Genomic DNA, 20,056 nt, shown 5'->3' on the forward strand with positions numbered 1-20,056 from the left:
CCAGTTGGGGGTCCAACCTCAACTTTCAAAATCAAGGAGGCTGAGTTGGGGGAATAGCCGCCTTGGGGAAGAGACTGCCTTGGAGGGCAAAGGTGAGATTGGGTGGTGGTGGGGGAAGTCTCAGGTAGGCCCATGGTGGGAAGACAGGAGGTAGGCAGGTAGAAATACCCAGGAGTCAAGACTACAGAAGACTGAGCATTCGGTTTAATTATCTCCTGTAATCTTTAAAAATCAGCACACGATTCCATTACAGGTAGCTTTGCCTCCCACTTACTATGAAGGCATTTGTCCAGAGGCCAATCTCCCAAAGAAGTCACCCCAGGAAAGTAAGGCCTAACAAAGAAAAGGAAGGGACAGCCCCCTACCACCTGCCCCTCAGCCCTGGGACAGGCACACATTTGGGTACCCTGAGACAGGGCAGAAAGAGGCCACAGGGCTGAGTGCAGGGACAAACAGCCAGGTTCCTTAAGTGTTCTGACCTCCATCCTACTACCCTGTTTGTTTTTGGTTTTATCATTAAAAAAATAGAGTGACAATCACTGGCAGAGACCAGTTCTTGCACTGTCTTCTGTTAAAAATATACAAGGGTGTGGACAGTCTTCTCTCTGGCTGGTCTACTTCACACGACGTCTGCCCGCTTGTCCCGAGTACGGCTGCGGGCCTTGGTCCGGGCTTTGAAGGCAGCAGCATTGTACAGGTGCTGACAAAGGTGAGGGCAAAGATGGGGTTCTGGTGAGCTGGGAAGGGGTAAAGCCCAGGATTCTCCTGCAGCCTGTACAGAGCTCTAGGCCTCAGGAAACAGGAATGGAGGGAAGAGAAAGGTGCCCAAGGGTGCAAACCTTCTCAAAGCGTGAAATTTTGCAGGCCTTCAGAGTAGTGGCATCCAGCACCAGCACAGGGCCTAGGCCAAAGATGTCACGAAGAAGCTCGTTGTTCTGGGGACAAAGAAGGCAGTGAGCTCAGGCCAGTCCAAAGCAGCCAAGCCAGGTAGCCCCTTCTGCTCATCCAACCTGGAGGTGGTGGTGCATGCCCGAACCCAGCACGTCCTTGAAGGCAGCGTAGATTCTGTGCCGAGCCCAGCTGTCCACGTAGAGCACTTCAAGTCCAAAGCGGATTGTCTCTTCCTCACACTCACCACCCTGCAGGGTAGAGGGCCCACAGGACTGGGCTTGGCTGCTATGCCTGGGGATGCACTCTTGCTAGGACACACACGTTCTCATACACACACCTCAACAAAGTGCAGCACAGCACGAAAAGTAGAACGCTGGCGCCGGCGGTCGGCCTTGGCTCGGTACTTGTTGCTGTCAGTGGCCAGAGTGCGCAGAGCACTGCAGAGGGCCTCCATATCCTCGTAAACAAAGTCTTCCTGTATGAAGCATAGGGTAGCACTTGAGCTGTGCTGGTTCTCAACATGGGACTGCCCACAGCCTTCCTTTCACTCACAGCCCTCCTGCCTGCCTGGCCTCTCAATCCCTTTTTGGCCTCTACCCAAGCAGAACACCTTTGGTTAGGGCTCCCATCACAGCACCTAGCATTTAAGTCAGTGTTGGAGCCACCTCCCCTGCATAATGACCCAAACCTGCTGTTTTCTGTGGCATGCTCTGCATCTAGCCTGGGATGGGCAGTGTTACCAGTACTCCTCAACTCCTCACTGTTCTTCGCACCTCAAGGTCCCTGGCAAGTTCAAACAGCAGTGCGATGGTTTCACCAGCAGCGATCCGTAGGTTCACACTTTCACTGGACAAAAGCTGGGGCAGCTGGGGCAGCTGCCTAGGGAAGGGATAGGCTAAGCTACATGTGTGGGTTGGGAGGCCCTTCATGATCCCCTCCCACTCCCAGTGGGCAGCCATCCCTACCTGTCAAGGATGTGGTTGATGTGGGTGCTGGGGCAGATAGTGAGCAACAATGCCCAGGCCTGCAGGGCAGCACAGAGCAGGCCATGCAGGCTGGCAGGGACCACAGCAGCTGTGGAGCCACTTGTGCCACAGGACCGGCTGAAAACACCTTCTAAGCAGGCAAGGCAAGAAACCAGGTCCTAGGAGCACAGGGAGGCAGGGGAATGGCTCAGGGACAGAGCTATGGGCCTAGGTACTCTACCACCTATGAGCAAAGGTCACTCACCTGGATGTCAGCAGCAGCCACATAGCAGCCCAAGCCAAGAGCAGAAGCACACTATCAGGAGAACAAAGCCAGGCTATAGTTAGTGGGTAAGCCTAGGCTCCAGGTATGGGTTTACCCACCTCAGAATAGGGGAGCATGAAGACAGGTGGAACTTACCCTCTGCTTAAGGATAAGGTGAAGGAGGGGCTTCATGAGGCATAGGGATACTTACATGGAGCCGGGCAGTAGGGCTAGCTGTGCTATCACTGAGCACTGAGACCAACAGGGGCTGCAGGCTGTGGAACAGCTCTTCTCCCTTGGGTCCAGGGCCCAGCTGCACACAGAGCAGGCCAAGCACGGCAGCAGCCAAGGCCTGTTCCTCGCTCTTCCCTGCAGGATGCTTTGCAGTTAGCCTAGGCAACAAGGATCAGCACCTGCCCAGGTGAGGGTCCCCACATGTATAAGACCTGACCTTTCTTGAGGCACTTTTCCAGCGCATCGGCTAGTGTGAGGCGACGCTCTAGCAAGAAGTCAGGGAGTAGGCGTGAGGCCAGGGAAAGGCGCAGGCTCTCCAGAGCTCCTTGCCGGATCTTGGCACTGAAGGATAGAGAAGAGGGTCATGTGGGTCAGCCTTCCCTTGGTCAGGCTTGGCATGGACTAAGCAGGATCCTGGATATAGGAACTGGCTGGCAAGTAGGGATACCTCTTGTCTGTAAGGCAGTCCACATATTCCTTCAGTTTTTCTTCAAGTTCTTCCTGCTGGCTCAGCTCATCCACAACATCTCCCCCTGCAAGGCCAGTGGGTCAGCTCTGCTTCTCACCCTTGCACAGTGTAGCCCTCATTGAGCCCCTGCCAAACTGCCACCTGTTCTCACCCAGGCTGTCCTCTGCGGTGGTGCTGAGAAGGCTGGGGCATTCACTGGTAGTGCTGCGGGCTTCGCTGGCTGCCTCATCCTCACTGGTTCCTGAGTCAGCTTGGGTACTGCTCCGGGCACCTGGAGAGCATAAAGTTGGTACTTGGCCAACTTCCACTGATGAGAAAGCCCAAAGCTGAAACAGGTAATACAGGGACTGATGCAGGGTATTTGAAACAGGAAGCAAGACAAATGAAGGTCTATCTGCTAGAGAACACTGACTATTAGGCTCAGCCTAGGGATAACCTAGCAGGCTTGGTGGGTGGTACTCCCCGAGACCAGAACCTTTAAGAAGACCAGAGCCAGGCACTGGTGGCTCATGCCTGTAATCCTAGCTTAGCAGGAGGCAGAGATCAGGAGGATCGCAGTTTGAAGTCAGCCCGGGCAAATAGTTCATGAGACCCTATCTCAAAAAACCCTATCATAAAAAATTGGCTGGTGGCATGACTCAAGGTGTAGACCCTGAGTTCAAGCCCCAGTACTGCAAAAAAAAAAAAAGGAAACCAGGAACCAGATAGAGATAGAAGGGACTTCATAGACAGTACCAGTGGTTCACACCTATAATCCCAGCTACTTGAGAGGCTGAGATCAGGAGGATTGTGGTTTGAGGTCAACCTGGGCAAATACTTTTGAGACGCCATCTCCAAAATAATCCAAGCAAAATGGACTGAACGTGTGGCTTAAGCAGGAGAGCACTTGCTTTTCAAGTGTGAAGGCTTGAGTTCATAACTTTGGTCCCACCCCAACCGCCAAAAAAGGGGAAGGACTGCATGCTGCATTAGTCCCAGCTAGATCTGTGGTCCAGCCTAAATTATACCTAGGTGCTCTACCACTTGAGCCACACCTCCAATCCATTTTGCTCTGGTTAGTTTTGGAGATGGGATCTCCCAAATTATTTGTCTGGGCTAGCCTGGACCCACAATCCTCCAATCTTACCCCCCCAAGTAACTAGGATTACAGGTGTGAACCACTGACACCAGCTCCAGCTGCACATCTTAACAGAAGTATAATCAGGACAGTTGCTCAGCCTTCAAAGCCAAAGTTTCTCTCTCTGCAAGGCAGAGACGCAAAAGCACCTCTTTCAGGTGGAATGGTTGAATACAAATGACTTGTTATGGCTCTGCTGAAGGCAGAGAGTGAAGACACATTCATAAAGCCACCTATGAGCCCTGGGGGCAGAAGTCCAGCTCACTGGGTGTCTGGGTGCCCCCAGGCTTCAAATATACTGTCTTCTGAACTTCCTTTGGTCCATCCAGGGCTACCAGTGCAGGGTATAGACACACAGATGAACATAGGGAAGTCTCAAGGTCAGTGGGACAGGAGCACTGTGTATGTGTTCTGTCAGGACTCGGCTTAGTTTGGCAAGGGTGGTTACTATGGCAGAACCCTAGACTGGTTCTGATCACCAGGCTGGCTCTACATCTCAGAATTACTTACACTCCTTGCCTGTAGGAAAAACTCCAGTCCACACACTGGCCTCGGGTTCATCTTTTCTCTTACTACCGTACCATATGTACCTAAACAGCCGTTTCCTCTAATTTGCTCCACTGCGTTGTGGCCTATTGAGCTGCCAGGCCTTTATTCTAGGAGCTCATTCTGCATGGGGCTCTCTTCTCCACCTTTTCAGCGTCCACCCAGAAGTCCTTCTCATACTCTCCCAGGTTCCTCAGTCTAGGGCAGGCACCACTCAGTAAATGGTTCCAGAACCAGTCCTTGGCCGAACTGTCATTACCATACTAAATGTTCCCTCGCCCAAGCCCAATTAGGGCGGTGGTCAGGGTAAAGCTGCGCCTGGCAGGCACCCTACCCCAGCAGAGTAAACATACGTGTTTATCACAACACGACAGGCTTCTGGTCTAAACTGATAAAGTGCCAAGACGGCCTCAGGCTCCAGAATATTTACCTAGTCCCAGGACGAATTGCCAAGGCCCCAATTCTGTACCTTCCCAATCGCACCTCAGTTCCCAGGAGCGGACTAGGCCTCTGCTAACTTCCCGGTCCAGTCAACGAAAAGACCAGCACTCGGCTAAAGGGCTGGCTTCCTGCTCTGTCCACTGGGTTTGCCCATCCCAGCAGGCAACAGGGGTGGAGGGGCTATAGGGAAACCGAGGCTGTTCAAGTCACCACTGGGGGCGCGGGAGATTCCGACAGGCGACTGGCAGCGCGCTCAAGTTGGGTGCACACGTGGCTGATGCCCGCTGGGGCACGTGCTGGTCTCGGCAGAATTCGGGGATGCTAAACTGGGCTGATCCTGCGGGGTTCCCCACCCTAGACCGTCGAGGACACCGACAGGGAGCCATATAAGGGCTCCTCCGCTTGCAGCTAAACAGCTGTCCCGAGCCCCCAACTCACCTCCTCCACGACGCTGGCCGCCCTTGCGGGGCGCGTTGCCCTTACGAGCGCGGGGCATACTGGGAGTCGGGAGTGGCGGCGGGGCGGGGGATGGGGCGCGGGGTCAGAGACCCGGCGGATGAGGGCTCCAGACCAGCGAAACGCTGGCCAGTGCGCTGCGTTGAGGCTTGGGGAGACGACCAGAGCCACACGCCGCGCGCGCCACCATCTTCATGAGGCGCCCCGCCCTATAGAACGGGTCGCTGGGAAGGTGAGTTCCCGGTCACCAGGTTCAGAACCGAATCCACGCGGCTAAAACTACTATTCCCAGGGGGCTGTGCGCACAGATTAGGCCCCATCGGCAGAACGCAGAGCACCACGGGAATCGTAGTCCATAGTGAAGACCCACAAGCCAACGTAGCTCTTGCTAAACTATGCACCCACAATGCCCTGCGTGCCCTCCTCCTATCCCTTCCCGCCGGTGCCTGCACAAGTGCACAGTCTTTAACTCTGAAGTTTCCCACCAGCCCAGCGGTGAAGCACCATGACATCTCAGGGACCTTGCAGAGGCCCTGGGCTGCTTGGGTCCAGGGACCATGGGTTTGATAGAACAGGGAATAGCCAAATCTCAGGAAGGTAAAGGAAAAGTACTTTATGATGAAAGCAGAGTACAGGTAACAGCTTAGCACTTACAGACCTTAGTCTAGCTCTTCTTGGGGTCCCTGGACCATTTCCTGTGACTTCTCTGTGGACCCAGTGAGGTGCAGGAATAAAACTCTGGGTTGGCAACCCTAACCAGATGGAACCCTGACTTCCTGGGGTTGCTTTCTTTTCACGAGAAGTCAGATGATCTCAGAAGGCCTCTAGTTTTATATGGCTTTTTTTCTTTTTCTTTCTGTCCTTTTCCACTCCTCAGGAATCCCAAAGGAAGTGGGGGTGGAAGTAATGGGTACTTGGGAAGGTTAACTGTTAGCTGAGCAAGAGTGGAATTTCCCCCAGGACTGGGAAAGCAGCAGCAAGGAGAAGAGAAGGCAAAGGCAGAAACTCCTGGCTTTATGCTGCTTCCTTAGACCCAGGCCTGGGCTCCTGGCAGGTGGAGCCAGTCCAACCCAAGTAACAGTGGCAGCTGAAGGACTCCCAAGTTCCAAGACTCCCATCTGGCTCCAGGTGCAGAAAGGCTTCCATTTGTCCTGGGTCTTGCCGGGCACAGCGCCCATGGCCATGGCACCGATGGTGGCTGCAGGCTATGGCCGCTTTGGTTACATTGATCACATAGGGGCCTAGAGTGCCCACCAGATAGTCATGAAGACGCCAGCACTCTTCCTGAGGAAAGCGAAGAGTGTGTTAATGGTCCTGTTCCATGGTCTTGACATGGCCTCTCCTCCCACCTACAGCCCCAGCATGTGCTACATGGCAGGCTGAAGCGGGCAATAATCACCTCAGAGCTGGAGAAACTCAGGTCTCCCCAGAGCACCACGCCGGCTGCCCCCAGCGCTGCACTCACGCCAATGGTCTGCACTAGGTCATCCTGGAGGCAAAAAGCTGCTAACTCAGTGCTGGACTGGCCAGATCAATCTAGGTCCACCTCTACCATGAAGAAACTGGTTCACTGCCATGATCTCATTCTACCTCTAGAGCTGGGCCCCTTTGCACAGAGCCTCTGAGTGGCTTTTCAGGCCCTCTCCTTAAAGAATGAGTCCCCTCAGACCAGGGCTGAGATATCCCAGTACAGCCATCCCTTGCTGGTCAGATGCTCCAGGACAGGGCCTTCTCCTCAGGAGCTCCCCCTTAAATAACCCAGGGCAAGGTCTTCTCCTCACTCTCCTAGAATAGGGCCATGCCTCTGGACTCTGACCCCTAGACTCCAGCTTCCACTTACCTGAGACAGGAACCTCCCAGAGCTCCGGTGTGTGAGGCGGGTATAGGCCAGGACAGGCAGAGGATGTGTGTGCCCAGTGAGGGCCACACGGAAGGCCTCCTCCAGGCGATGTCGGACAAAGGCCTGGTGGTAGGCAGGCGGCAGCCTGGGTGGGAGGTAAATGCTGGGGAAGAGAGCACTGGAGGCAGCCCAAAGCCAATGCAGTTGGGTGTTGCGGGCAAGGGTGGCTGCATGGCAGCGGCCTGTGTAGTTGGAAGCCATATTGTGCCAACCATTACCACAGGCTGGGTAATGATAGAAGCCCCAGAGCCCATGGGGCCGCAGTGCCTGGCCCAGCTGCAGTGTGTTCTCCATCAGTGCACGGGCTGCCTGCTCAAAGCCAGTACGGGCTTTGCAGAACTGCTCCTGAGGGTCCAGGTCAGGGAACACCTGCTGTGCCCAAGCCCAAGATGCTGTCTTGTAGACTCGGCGGCGGTGGCCCCAGTTCCCAGCCCAGAGCGGATACCATTCCTCCCAGTCTAGCACTGCCAGGCCAGCAAAGCTGGATCCCAGGCTATGGTGGATCTGGTGGGCAGCCTGTGCCAGGTGGTGGTCTAAGGACACAGCCTGGGGGATGCCCCCATTGTAAGCTGTGCCCCTGGGGCCAAAGTAGGGATAGAGGCCAAGGCGGTTCTTATAAAAGATGGTGATGTTCTCGCCGTGGAAATGCTGGTCCCGGTTGGCTATGATGCCCAGGGCATTGAGTGGCAGATGTACACCAAAGAGGGCCCTACAGCGTGCTGAAGGTACATTCCACAGCACGGAAAAGGGGTGTTCAGGAACCTGCAGCAAAGGCTGGCCATGCATCAGGCACATGGCCACCCCCAGCACCAGGGCTGGGCCTAGTTGCATGGTCATGCCACAGAGATGGAAACCTGCAGGAGAGAGGGGGTGTAAGCTTACAGTCCGTGGCCAAGACCATTCCTTCCACATAGCAGGAAAAGCCAGTAAAGTTCCCCTAGCTTCTCCCCATAAGGATGGGGGACTGGAGAAAGCATGGCTCCCAACGGTGTCTCAAAGCAGCCAAACCCTCAGCCGGCCTGGGCAGCTCCCCTCCAGCATTCTCCATCTGTCAAGGGACCATGTCCTCTGAGACCCCCACCAACCACAGTGGTTACAAGTCCCCTCTTTCCTCTGCCCATCATGTTCCCTGCCCCCAAAACACTCAGTTCTCACCTCCTTGCTTGCCTGGATTAATTCCTACTTAGCGTTCAGGTCTTGGCTGTGACACCACCTTCCCTAGGAGGTCTCCTGGATCCCCAGTGGGAGTGAGGGCACTTAGCTCCTGAAGTTTCATTATTTCCTTGTCCCAGTATGAATTCTGACATTGTAGGCCTGTCTATCCTCTTAGGCGGAGACCCTGTCTGTGTAATTTACCATCGTTATCCACTTCAGGACCTAATATACAGTAGGTGCTTGGTGAATGGTAATAAGTGAAAAGGGAAGAGAACCATCACTGTCTCCCAGGCTTGGCAGGAAGGGCAAAGCACAGGTATCACCCCATTGGTGGCTTCAGGGCCAAGTTGGATCTAGGGACTTCTGTAGGGATAGGGGACCTAAGAAGTGAGGGTGGAGGTCAACAAATAAATTGTCACAGCCACACCCAATGGAAGCCTTTATTCAGCCACACTGAAGGCTCTGAGCCAGAGCTATGAAGCCACCTCTGGCCCCACTGGTACACAGGAAACATGCCCAGGCTAAGGCTGCTCCCAGGGGCTAGGGGTGAGGTATGGCCAGTAGGCTGAGGTTGGTACTGTCTTGGGCAGTCCAATAACCCAGAAGTACAATGTCTTGCCCTCAGTGGCCCTCAGATGTCTTTCTCCATCCAGAATATGGGGCATCCCCTCAGGTCCTGGAATTGTGTCTCTAGCAGGCTTTGTGGAAGGGGCCCCAGGGGAGGTGGGGGGGAGGTGGTCAGGAGCAGGGGTAGGGGAGGAGGTGGTGGCAATGGGGGTCCTTTGTGATCCTTTGTGGCAGGTTGGGCAGTGAAGCTAGGGGCCTTGCAGGGTGGCCGGGGACAGGGGGCCTTAGGGAAGGCACGGAGCAGGGTAGTGGGCAATCGTTGGCTGGTGAAGACCAAGCCCTGCACAGGCTCACCCAGCTGGTAGCCCAGGTGGGTGTAGAAGTGCAGCTGGTCATGAGTAGTGAGATGCAGCCGGCGGAAGCCCCGGGCCCGAGCAAAGACCTCCAGACCCTCCATGAGGCGGCGGCCAAAGCCACGGCCCCTCAGCGCCCGGGCTACCACTACTGTCTCTACTAAGAGGCTCTGAGGCCGGTCCAGTACCCGTGATAAGCGGGCATGGCCCACCACAATGGGGGCTGCTTCAGGTGTGGGGTGGGAACTCAGGAGCATCAAGCAGAGGGGGAAGGCATCTGAGGACTGGCCCAGAGAGTGTAGGCGGGAGGCACGGCTGCGGGGCCACTGGTCATTGATGAGGTCAGCACAAGCATCCAAGAGCTCAGGTCGGCAGTGCACAGGCTCCAGGGTCAACTCGGCCAGGTTGGGGGCTGGGATCTCCTTTGCCTGGCGTTCAGGATCCAGGGTAAGCTCAGCTGGGCCAGGACTGAGGTTCATCTCTCAATGGTATGTGGAATCCAGGGTCAACTCAGCTAGCCTGGGGCTCAGAGACAGCTCTGGTTGGTGTGCAGGATCCAGGGTTAGTTTAGCCGGGCTGGTACTCAGGATCTGCTCCATCCAGTGCGCAGGGTCTAGGGTAGGGGACAGCTTGGCTGGGCCAGGGCTCAGAGTCAGTTCTTGCCTACACATAGGATCCAGGCTCAGGCTGGGAGCCAAGGCCACCTCCTGTTAGGCTGCAGGTGGTTCAGTGCCAGGCTGGAGGTTAAGGCCACAGTCTCTAGACAGTGGCCTTTCCTTAGACCACAAGGGCTCCCCTCCTGTAGATAACAGCCATGCTGGGCTGTGTCAGGAGGATACGATTGGGACAAGGAAGGATAATGAGTGCAAAGGGGACAGTGTATCCTAGAACAGGAGAGTGGTGGGCAGTGCCTGTTTCACACTCACCTGTGGTACAGGTGGCCTGAAAGAGACCCATCTCCTGGGGGAGAGGACTCAGGTGGAAAGCAGGATGGATGGATCCAGGTATCCTGCCCCACACTGGAGGGAGGCTGAAGGTGATGAGTGCTGAAGGCTGGGACAAAACCCAGGAGTCCCAGACCCTGCCTGATCTGCTTATAAATTTATTCTCTCCAAGATCTCATTGTGCCAGAATAGCCAACCAAGTCTACTTGCTGGCTATCTTATCTCTAGCAGTCCACTACTATGGCTCACTGGCCTTGGACAGAGGTGCAAACCAGACATCATACCTCCTGCTCACACCCACTCAAGATTCTCCATGGAAGAACCACCACCCCCCAGAAGTTCCCGTCCCTCCCTTCTCTCTACATGTCATCAGTCCTCCAGCTCCCAGTCTTTTCAACTATCTGGGCCATGCCCACTGCTTAGCTGATTTTGGGGCCCCACACACCCACCCACCAAGCTCACCTTCCCTACCCTCTATTGCCTTCCCTGTTCAGGGCACAGAGCCCAGGCCTCCTCTTCAACTTTGTCCAGTACAGGAGACTTTGGGTATAGACCCAACTGATTCCACAGATGGGGCCCCAGCATCCTGGCCCATGGTTACACAGAATGTTGCTTCTGCAAGAAGTTCCCTCTGGCCTGGGTTTCATAACTACCCTAGATAAAGGACCACAGCTTCCTTCCTATACCCAGAGGTGGCCAACGGCTACCAGGTTGGAAACCCAGACCGCCTGTGCCCAAACCCCACTTTTTGCCCACCTAATTCCAGGTCCTGCTGGCAGGATGGTCTATGCTGGGGATTTCTTGGGTAAGCAGGTGTACTCCACCCCTCCACTCACCTGCTCCAGAGAGTGCCTCTTGGCTTTCTCCTTCCCCATCTCCCCCAGCTTGAGAACAATTCTACGCGAGTCAGTAATAGATACCTTCCTCCCTTCACGCCATATGCCACTTTCAGGGCTCTAAGCCCCTCACCTGCATCAGCCGCCTCAACTGCAGCAGCACCACGGGGGTCTGGCGGGAAGAAACCCCAGGATCCGCCTCTACACCTGGAGCCCTAGGTTTCCTCGCAAGCTTAACCAGTTCAGTGCCGGCCCCACCCACCGTGGGCGGGGCGAACCTTCGGGTCCTCAGAGGGAGGGGCCGCACTGTCCCAGGTGCTGCGAATTCCCCCCGCTCCTGGTGGATCACAGGCAGTGGATATTTTTAGTGATGGGGGCCTCGAAAGCTTCGATTCTATGAGTGGGTGTGGCTCGGCATGCTCTTAGACGGAACAGCCGACGCAGGGAGGGTGTGAGGGGCGGCATGGCCACTTGGGGACCGCAGGCGCAGGGAGGACAGGCAACGCGTGGGGGGGAGGGGAAGAGGGAGGTACTGACATGTTAATGCCGGGCTCCGGGATATTCCGCGTTCTCCCTCCGCACGGCTCGGTATCTCGCTCTCTGGCACAGACTCCTGGGTCCTCCCGCGCTGGCCCCCAGCGGTACAGCGGACACACTGCAGTTATAGCAGTCCACGGAGCAACTCCTAATCCTAAGGTCTCCCGCAGCAGCCAGGCCCTTCCCGAGCCCCCCGAGCGTCACCGTCTAGCCCCACCCCTGGTTCTGCGCGTCACAACACCGAGATGGCGCAGACTCAGTCTGTCCTAGCGCCGCCTCTGCCCATCCGCTCCCACCTGAGCCAGACCCGGTCTCCGGTTGGCTCCGTCTCCTTCCAGCCCCGCCCCATCCAGGCTCCGCCTTTGGCTTTGCGTCATCGCTTCGGGTTGGGTTCCGCTGAGGCCCAGCCCCTGCACTACGCGTCACGGGTTCAGACCTGTCCGGTCCCAGTGTTGTCTGGGCTCCCTCCCTCCTGCTGGCCTTCAGGTCAGGTGGCGCCTCTTTCTGGAATTTGGGCTCCATGCTAGGAAGTAACCGCCCACAGAGAGACGTTAGACTTAAATGAAAGAGAGGAGGCTTTCCTGTGCTCTGTAGATCCCGGGGCCTGCCCACTTTAGGCGCTCAATAAACAGCTCTCTAAGTAAGCCATGAGTGTTTTATTTGCTGCGTTGGGCGGTGCCGGTGCCTGTCAGAGAGTAGGCGCTCAAGTGCTATCTCTGGTACTAGACAACTTGTTTTTTTGTTGGTGGTGTTTTTGGGTTTTTTTTGTTTTTTTCTTTTGGTGGGAGTGGGGTTTGAACTCAGGGCTTTGCACCTGCAAAGCAGGCACTCTATCCCTGAGCCACACCCCCAGTACATTTTTGCTCTGATTATTTTAGAAATGGGGGCATGAACTGTTTGCCCAGGCTGGTCTCAAACAGTGATCCTCCCCATCTCAGCCTCCCAAGTAGCTAGTGGCATGAGCCACCCCACCCATCTTAGAGTTTGGGTTTGAATTTCAGCCCTCTTTTCCTGCTGTGTTATCTTGGATAGAAAGTTAAGCTCCTTCCGTATGAGTTCCTCAATTTTCTCATCGCCTCACTGTGAAGACTGAATGAGCCCACTGGACATGCTTAGCACAGGTTAGCACAGAGCAGGCACCCCATGAATATCAGCGTTTGTGACTGCTGGAAAGGCTGGCTTAGTGTCTCTGGAGGAATTGTCTATGACCTTGCCATATGAAAATGGAGTCTGTGAATCTGTGTGTGCTCAGATCATATGCCCATGACAATCACTGAATGTACTGACTGTGACCATGATTTGCATGACTGCCTGTATTTGAGGAAGCTGTAGCCAGGCCCAAAGTGCACTAGGTGTTCAATATGTGCAATCTGGTGAGGCCAGTCATCACATGCCCTGCTGTTCACACCATGTTCCACGCCAGCCATGGTAGCAGCGACATTTGAACTTCACAGCCATCTGTGCCAGATCCTCAAGTGAGACGGCACCCTTCAGGGTCAAGGGTTTGCCACCAGGAGTGAGCTGGATGGAGAAACGGGCAGGGCTGAGGAAGAGCAGGGCTTTGGGGTGCCCTGGGCGGCGAGCACATCGGCCATGGCCAGAGCACAGGGCTTGACTGCAGAGAAGAGCCCCGCTGGTCACATTCAGGATGAAGGGCCCCAGTGTGGTATCCATATAGTCCTTAATGGCCTGGCATGATTCCTGGATGGGAGGGGGAGAGTCGGGGACATCATAGTCATGCACAGACCCATAGGCATGCAGGTACTCACCTACTAGCCAGGACTTCAAGAGAAGGAGGGGAGGGCCAGGGTCTCCCCATTCAGCTTGATGCCCCCCACCCCTTTCAAATCTGAGCTCACCTTAGTCTTGGTGTTTTCCCAGCTCACCCAGAGCACCACTCCTGCTGCCCCCTGGGCTGCACTCTCCCCCAGGCTGTGCTCCAGCTCGTCCTGGGAAAAAGATGGCATAGCTCTGTGTGGATCTCTGTCACTTGCTCCCTGTGCAGAAGGCTGTGACACCACTTGATAGGACAAATAATTTGTAAGCCCTACCCAAGGCTGCTTTTAGCCCTGGTGGCCAGAGGCAAGCCTGTCCCACTCTAGCCTGTAAGTGTCATGCAGACAAGGACTAAATCTTTCCAATACATGCTGAATTGCCTGAGTTTAGCACTGAATTTAGCACAAAATCAATGCTTAATGAACATGAGAATGAGTGGACATAAATGTGCCAAGCTGTGTGGCATCAGTGGTTGGATCTAATACCTGCCAAGGCAGGCTACCAAGGTGTGCAGGGTCACAGAAGACTCACCAGGGGCAGAAGATGGTTTGTCATGTCATAGAAGATCTGGACATAGGGCAGCACAGGCAGATTGGGGTCCCTGGCAGCAGCAGCTACACGGAACGCCTCACCCACACGGTGCTCCACAAACATCTGTGCCTTCCCTGTGCCCACCAGTTCTGCAGGCAGGTAGATACTGGGATAAAGGGCACGGCTCTGGTTCCACAGCCACCCCAGCTGGTCATTCTGGGCACGGATGTCTTGTGAGCACTGGCCTGTGTAGTTGGGACTTTGAAAGTCATAGTTGTAGCAATTGGGAAAGCCATAGAAACCCCAGAGGCCACGAGGACGTAGTGCCTGTCCCAGCTGGAGGGTACCTGCCATCCAGGCCTGTGCAGCCTCTTGGAACTGGTTCTGGGCTACTGCCTCCACCCAAATTTCTGGCCAGTCAGGGTGTTGTGCCCGTACTAGTGCCCGTGAGCGCTGTCGGTAAATGTCCTTGGTGTCCCAGTTGAAGGCCCAGCGTGGACGCCATGCTTCCCAGTCAATGACTGCCAGCCCTGAGAAGTCAGGTGCAGGCATGGCATCCTGGATGTCCTGGAATGTGTGAGCCAGATGGGTATCCAGGCTGGCATTCTGGGGCAGGCCACCAAATATGGGCTCCCCACTGGTTGTATAGTAGGGGTAGGTGCCCAGCTGCCAGCTGTAGAAAATAGTCATGTTAGGACCACGGAAGGTCTGCCCTTGGTTGGTTACCACATCAAAGACACTGACATCCACATCCACACCGTGCCTCTCTAGGCACCACTTGGTGTTTGCGTTCCAGACGGTGATGAAGGGTCGGTCGGTTAACATGGAGCCTTGGACCATGTCAATTAAGGTCAGGAAGAGAGTACAGATGCGAAGCAGATGGACTGTCGTGGTGTGGGGTGAGTCTGGGGAAACCTGGCCAGGGGAGGCAGAGCTGAGAGCAGGCCTCAAATTTTCTAACCCCAGTTCATGTCAGGTGGGCTGAGCCCCTTGATCATAAACCCATCCCTGCTCTAATTTTAGTTAAACATTGACTCAGAGGCTTCAGGGAGGTCAGAGGGCAGAAGAGAGTCAGGGAGGGGAGTACTGCCTTTGAAGGACACATCAGAGTCACCTCTGTAGCCAGGCCTCTGCCATTTGCCTCCCATAAGCTTTGCCCTGGCCTAAGCTTCCCCAAAGGGCCAGTGAGATTATAATATCTGTTCTGGGAAGAGGGGTTGAGGGCCCAGCTCTGATTTGTTGGATGAGAGAGGCCCTTTCTTGTCTCTCCCTCCACAGATCCTGGCAGCCACTAGAGAAAGGATGCACAGTGACCAAGAATCGTCCTGCCCTCTGGGACACCCGCCAGCTTCCCCGCTTGTCCCTGCTGACCTTAGGGCTGAAGGGCTTCATCCTCCAAACTTCCTGACTCTGGGGTGGGAGTCTAGGCAGGGCCTGACCAAATTCTGTCCCAGCTGTGCCAGAAGCTCCGGGAGGAAGAAGCTGCTACTGGAAATTCTGAGCTTTTGTAGGTGGTCACACCACCCAGTCCAGGGGTGGGACCTTGGTGGGGGTGGGACTGGGGCAGGGCCAGTAGTGGCCCCTCCCACTCTGACAGCCTGGGGCTAAGCTTTGTGGCTGTACTAGGGCTGGAGGGAGTGGGTAGTGGCAGATGTAGCTTGGGCAGGCCTTCTGAGGTCCTGGACTCTGGGTCCCTGAGGATTATATGCTCAGAAAGTATAGTTGTAGCAGGGAAGAGGATCAAAAGAAAACAGACAGGCCTGAGTTCTGATAAAGTAGCAAGGGGGAAGGGGTGGCATAGCAGAGAGGTAAAACCTAAAGATTCAAAGGTGAAGAAGGTCACATAGAGCTAGGGCTAGAAGGGCACTTAGCACTAGGGTGAAGTAGCTTATAGAGTTGCATGTAACCATATATGGGTTAAACCTTGTTTTTTAATTTTATTTCCTCAGTAACCTGCTTGCAAGGGTGCATAAGGTGAGACCCCTTTGTTCTCGGGGCTCAGCCTTTGGACAGGAGTCTGCTGGGTCTGTGCTGGCACAATAAAATGTTACTTCCTGCTAAACTGCCTCAGTGTCCCGTATGTCAGCTAGAAACTCCCTGCAACATACTTTCTCCACACTGCTGCATGATGACATTGGCAGGCTCTAGGCGCCAAGGGTGGACTCCTTCCTCCGTAAAACTATATATATATATTTTTTGAAGTGTTAGGGATGGAGGCCAAAACCTCAGGCTTGCTAAGCAAGCACTCTATCACTGAGCTACATCCTCAGCCCCTTAAAACAATATTTTAAAATATATTTTATAGGGTAGGATGTGGCTCAGCAATAGAGCACTTACCCTTACTAGCATACACAAAGTCCTGGGTTTGATGACAGCACAGCAAAACAAAACCAAAATGTATTTTACAACTGTGTTGGTATAAAGATGAAAATAATCCAGACTGGACTCACTATTATATATTCATTATCAATACATTTATGCTTTTCTTTCAATTAAAAAAATTAAATCGAGGCAGAAGAATTGTCAGTTTGAGGCCACCCTGTGCTGCATAATGAGATCCTGTCTCAAAAAACCCAAAAAATAAAAAAAATAGAAAATTAAAATTAAAATTATTGTGGGTTCCTAGAAGTATTGTGGCCCTAAGCTCTGCCTATGTTTACTGTGTATGTTTACTATGCATAGTGAGTAAGTCATCCCTGCCTCTAGGTCCTAGTTCTGAAAGGCATTGTGTTCATGAACTTGGGGCTGTCATCACCCTTTGTGTATGTTCTGGGTCAGTCATTGTATCTTTGTGAAGCTCCAGATGGTGACTACCTGGGGTGCTGCACTAATTCCAGAAACTTGTGTATGTGAGTATGGGGCACAGTGCCTGGGACAGGATGTGTATGTGAGACCTTGCTGTCCTGTGATCATGAATCCCCATGTTTGTATGAGCACAGGGATGAGCGAGGTCTATCAGTGAGCACATATTTGCTCATATATTTATGGTTTCACTTGTGTGCTGATTCAGAAGGTGATTATAGATCTGCTAGGTGCTCAGGCCCAGGTTTACCTGCCTGGGATGTGTGTGGAGGGATCAAGCTCTGTCCAGGGTGAAAGTGTTGCCTGGGCCTGCAGCTGTGAGCCTAAGCCACTAAACCCCTAGCCTGGTGGCCACAGGTGCAATGACACTCACAGTAGGGCTACCATCTGGGCTTGATCCTTCAGGCTGACTGGGTTGGAGAAGCTGGAAGAGCTGAGAGAAAGAAGGGCTGAAGGTGCAGGGGGACTGTGCCAAAATATATACACAAGATCAAGCCACAGAAGTGGTAGCTGTTGATCCTGTTCAGTAAGAGGGTCTCAGTGATGACTGTGTAGGCCCAGAGAGCCTGACACAACTCTTAAGGTCTGAGAGGACAAGAAAAGATCAAGGCAGTCCCAGTCTCTCTCCTTGGAGCTCCCCATTACCTCTTGGTGCCTCCAGAAATGAAGTGCTGCAGTTGGCACAATCCAGGCAAGCAGCAGGCCAGCATTGCCTTAGTCCAAGTAAGAAGCTGTACCAGATCTAATGGTGGAATAGGAGGAAGAAGCTGAGGGTGCCTGAAGCTGATTCCTACCCCAGGTTCTACCCACAGGCCTGTTCCTGCTGGACTGATCCAGTTGGATTGGTACAAGGGGTGTGTATGTGTGCAAGCATGTCTGAGGTCCATCCAGCTTGATAGTCCAGCCCTGCTTGCTCTTTCTGGCTGTGCATACCTCAGGCCTTTAATCTACCTCACTGCCCTCCCTCCTCCCCACTATCACCCAGGACTGTTTGGCTGTCCTTGGATTACATTTTGCCCAGGTCCTTCTGGGGAAACGAAGTGAGGTGGACATGGGTTTATATGAGGGGTAACAGATGGATGGGTACAGGTCACAACTGTGTACAGGTGTGAGGAAGACACAAATGTGTGGGGAAGGTAAGTGTGGGATGTCATACGTGTGGGGCTCAACTCTGATCATAGGGGCTGACAAGTATGTGGGGTCGTAGCTAGCAGGGAAATACCACAGCTATGTAGGTCTGATGTGTATAGGTAAGAGTGGGTGGCTAACAGTTGTGGGGTCCTGTTTGTGAGAGGGAGGTCACAGGTAGGGGAAGTCACAGGTGTGAGGGAGACAGGTCACATTTCCTCCCTTGCCCTCTCTCTGCTGAGCTCCATCTCATGGTCTTATTGATGAACACCTGAATCTTTTTTCCAGCCTGGCCTCTCCCCACCACAGCCATGAGCATTTGGGACCTCTCTTCTGTGTTCACCTCCTCCTTCACTGTGTGAATTTTTATCACCCTCCTGGTGCAGACACCCATTCTATTCTCTGTCATCATTAGCCAGAGGGATGAGGGAGGAATCTCTTTGACAATCTGAGTTGACAACAATTTGGCCAGGCTTGTTCCTCCAACTTTACTAGTCACAACATCTCTCTCATCCACATACAGCCCTAACCACACCACCTCCCTAGTCCACTTGCTTTTGTTGATACTCACTGCCTGGCATCTCCTGTGGTCTTGGCATCTAGTGCACACCTCCCTCTACTCTGCCATCTTCACCAGCACAGGGCTTTTTGTTGGTGTGGCTCACAGATGCATCCCTAGCACACAGCTCAGCCCAGATGTGTGCTTCGTGTGCTTACTGATCAGGTGACAGTTATTGCCATCAGGGGAAGTCAGCTCTAGGCTGCCTCTTACCTCAGTCTGGAGTTGATCCAAAGCTACAACCCAGCCCTGAACTTCTCATTACAGCTGTGTTCCAACTTCCTTCAGCCTGTGTCCGTGCGTTGGTCCCTAGCATTGAACTGTCCATCCCCTTTCAAATTTCAATGTGGCTGGCAATGTAGTTCAGAAATAGAATGCTTGCCAAGCATGGGCAAGGCCTTAAGTTCAACCCACAGTACCACAAAAAACCAAAAAACCCCCCTCCCCAAATACCAATGTGGAAAGCAATCATGAAAGATACTTCAACCCCTGCTGAGTTGGTGGTACTGGGGTTTGAACTCAAGGGCTCACACTTGCTAGGAAGGCACTCTTACCACTTGAGCAACTCTACCAACTCCATTTTGCAGTGTTTTTTTTTTTTTTTTAAACTATTTGCCCGGGTTGGCTTCAAACCGCAATTCTCCTGATCTTTGCCACCCTAACTGCTAGAATTATAGGCATGTGCCACTAGCACCCAGCTACTTACTTAGTTCTTTTTCTTTTTTTGGTACTGAGGACTGAACCCAGGGCCTTGTGCAAACTAAACACACATTCTACCACTGAAAAGCACCATAGTCCTTCGGTTGTTTCTTGAGTCTGTCTCTCCAGAGCCATCACTGACACTGAGAGGGGTACCCCAGGGGTCTGATGGCTAATGGGAGGAATGGTGGTAACTCCCATCAGAGGGAGGGGTAGTGAAGCAGCTCAGAGTTGCTCTGATTATGCTGGCTGCTTCTTCTCTCCTCTGGGAGTCAAGACTAGTAATGTTGTCTCATGGCCAGGACAGAGCTTTGTGTGTGTGTGCATGTGGTGCTGGAGATAGAACCCAGGGCCTCACAAATGCTAGGCAAATATTCTACTTCTGAGCTATACCCCCAGCCCTAGAGCTGACCTTTGAGGATGTCCCTATTCTCAGCTCAGGATGCTCCCCTCAAGCCCTGTTATTCACCTCAATAGAGTGACAGGGACTGACATCCTAATCCTCTGCCCACCTTCCTCCCTACCAGACCCAAGGAATGGCTTTGACCCAGGTGGGGAGCAGAAGCCCACAGCTCTTGCCTGTGGGAACAGCAGGGAAGACCAAACATTTACTTCTCTTTTCTCTCTGGGTGGGCAAGGCAAAGAGGCTGGTACAGTCCCAGTACTGCAAGGGCAGTGCTGGAAGCTCAGTGAGCTCCATCTCTTACAATGTCAGGGCCTAACTCCATTTCAATCAATATGGAGACGAGGACTTTGGTGTTGGGGTAGCATATGGGTCCCTTCACTCCCAGTGACCCCTGCTCCAGCACAATAGCCAGAGTGGGCAGTTCTAGTCCTCCAAGTCCTTACAAATATGTTTTACCCAGCAGAGGTTTTCACAGAGAA

General features: G+C 53.7%; 4 protein-coding genes across 11 annotated transcripts; all 4 read right to left on the bottom strand.

Moving 5' to 3' along the window:
• Window positions 1-182: 182 nt before the first annotated feature.
• Window positions 183-5,611, bottom strand: Ifrd2 (interferon related developmental regulator 2). The gene is made up of 12 exons (XM_020174407.2): window positions 5,367-5,611; window positions 2,976-3,095; window positions 2,804-2,888; window positions 2,573-2,697; window positions 2,333-2,490; window positions 2,122-2,172; window positions 1,857-2,035; window positions 1,665-1,770; window positions 1,229-1,366; window positions 1,011-1,139; window positions 840-935; window positions 183-700 (listed from the first exon to the last, which is right to left on the bottom strand). The coding sequence occupies exons 1-12, from the start codon at window positions 5,422-5,424 to the stop codon at window positions 620-622; spliced, it is 1,326 nt and encodes a 441-aa protein (XP_020029996.1). The 5' UTR covers window positions 5,425-5,611; the 3' UTR covers window positions 183-619.
• A 589-nt stretch (window positions 5,612-6,200) lies between these two features.
• Hyal3 (hyaluronidase 3) lies at window positions 6,201-12,178 on the bottom strand. 2 transcript variants are annotated; one of them, XM_074059271.1, is made up of 4 exons: window positions 11,677-12,178; window positions 7,225-7,369; window positions 6,784-6,873; window positions 6,201-6,668 (listed from the first exon to the last, which is right to left on the bottom strand). In XM_074059271.1, coding segments are annotated over exons 1-4 (507 nt in total). In that variant the 5' UTR covers window positions 11,679-12,178; the 3' UTR covers window positions 6,201-6,398. The 2 variants fall into 2 exon arrangements, with proteins under 2 accessions (XP_073915372.1, XP_073915371.1); XM_074059270.1 differs by having other exon boundaries at window positions 7,225-8,138; window positions 11,273-12,178.
• Window positions 8,866-11,278, bottom strand: Naa80 (N-alpha-acetyltransferase 80, NatH catalytic subunit). The gene is given in 1 exon segment (XM_074059274.1): window positions 8,866-11,278. A coding segment is annotated over 1 exon segment (960 nt). The 5' UTR covers window positions 10,031-11,278; the 3' UTR covers window positions 8,866-9,070.
• A 139-nt stretch (window positions 12,179-12,317) lies between the features above and the next one.
• On the bottom strand, window positions 12,318-19,981 carry Hyal1 (hyaluronidase 1). Of its 7 annotated transcripts, none has more exons than XM_074059266.1 (5): window positions 15,355-17,377; window positions 14,331-14,898; window positions 13,984-14,132; window positions 13,536-13,625; window positions 12,318-13,377 (listed from the first exon to the last, which is right to left on the bottom strand). In XM_074059266.1, exons 1-5 carry the CDS (start codon window positions 15,373-15,375, stop codon window positions 13,063-13,065), a joined length of 1,143 nt encoding a protein of 380 aa, XP_073915367.1. In that variant the 5' UTR covers window positions 15,376-17,377; the 3' UTR covers window positions 12,318-13,062. The 7 variants fall into 7 exon arrangements, with proteins under 7 accessions (XP_073915367.1, XP_073915366.1, XP_073915364.1 ...); XM_074059265.1 differs by having other exon boundaries at window positions 13,984-14,228; XM_074059263.1 differs by lacking the exon at window positions 15,355-17,377 and adding an exon at window positions 17,431-19,981 and having other exon boundaries at window positions 13,984-14,656.
• Window positions 19,982-20,056: the final 75 nt, after the last annotated feature.

This window comes from Castor canadensis, chromosome 17 (genome assembly GCF_047511655.1).
Source record: "Castor canadensis chromosome 17, mCasCan1.hap1v2, whole genome shotgun sequence".
Classification (NCBI taxonomy): Eukaryota; Metazoa; Chordata; class Mammalia; order Rodentia; family Castoridae; genus Castor; species Castor canadensis.

Coding starts and splice junctions, on each gene's coding strand:
- Hyal1 (XM_074059262.1), bottom strand. CDS start 15,375: ATGAAGCCCTTCAGCCCTAAG. Junction 14,899..15,354: donor TGAAGCCCTTCAGCCCTAAG/GTCAGCAGGGAC, acceptor TCCCCTGGCCAG/GTTTCCCCAGACTCACCCCA. Junction 13,378..13,535: donor GGGAAAACACCAAGACTAAG/GTGAGCTCAGAT, acceptor CCTCCCATCCAG/GAATCATGCCAGGCCATTAA.
- Ifrd2 (XM_020174407.2), bottom strand. CDS start 5,424: ATGCCCCGCGCTCGTAAGGGCAACGCGCCCCGCAAGGGCGGCCAGCGT. Junction 2,173..2,332: donor GCCCTACTGCCCGGCTCCAT/GTAAGTATCCCT, acceptor TTCTCCTGATAG/TGTGCTTCTGCTCTTGGCTT. Junction 701..839: donor AAATTTCACGCTTTGAGAAG/GTTTGCACCCTT, acceptor CACCTTTGTCAG/CACCTGTACAATGCTGCTGC.
- Hyal3 (XM_074059270.1), bottom strand. CDS start 8,121: ATGACCATGCAACTAGGCCCAGCCCTGGTGCTGGGGGTGGCCATGTGC. Junction 6,874..7,224: donor CTGGGAGGTTCCTGTCTCAG/GTAAGTGGAAGC, acceptor TTTTGCCTCCAG/GATGACCTAGTGCAGACCAT. Junction 6,669..6,783: donor TGAGTTTCTCCAGCTCTGAG/GTGATTATTGCC, acceptor CGCTTTCCTCAG/GAAGAGTGCTGGCGTCTTCA.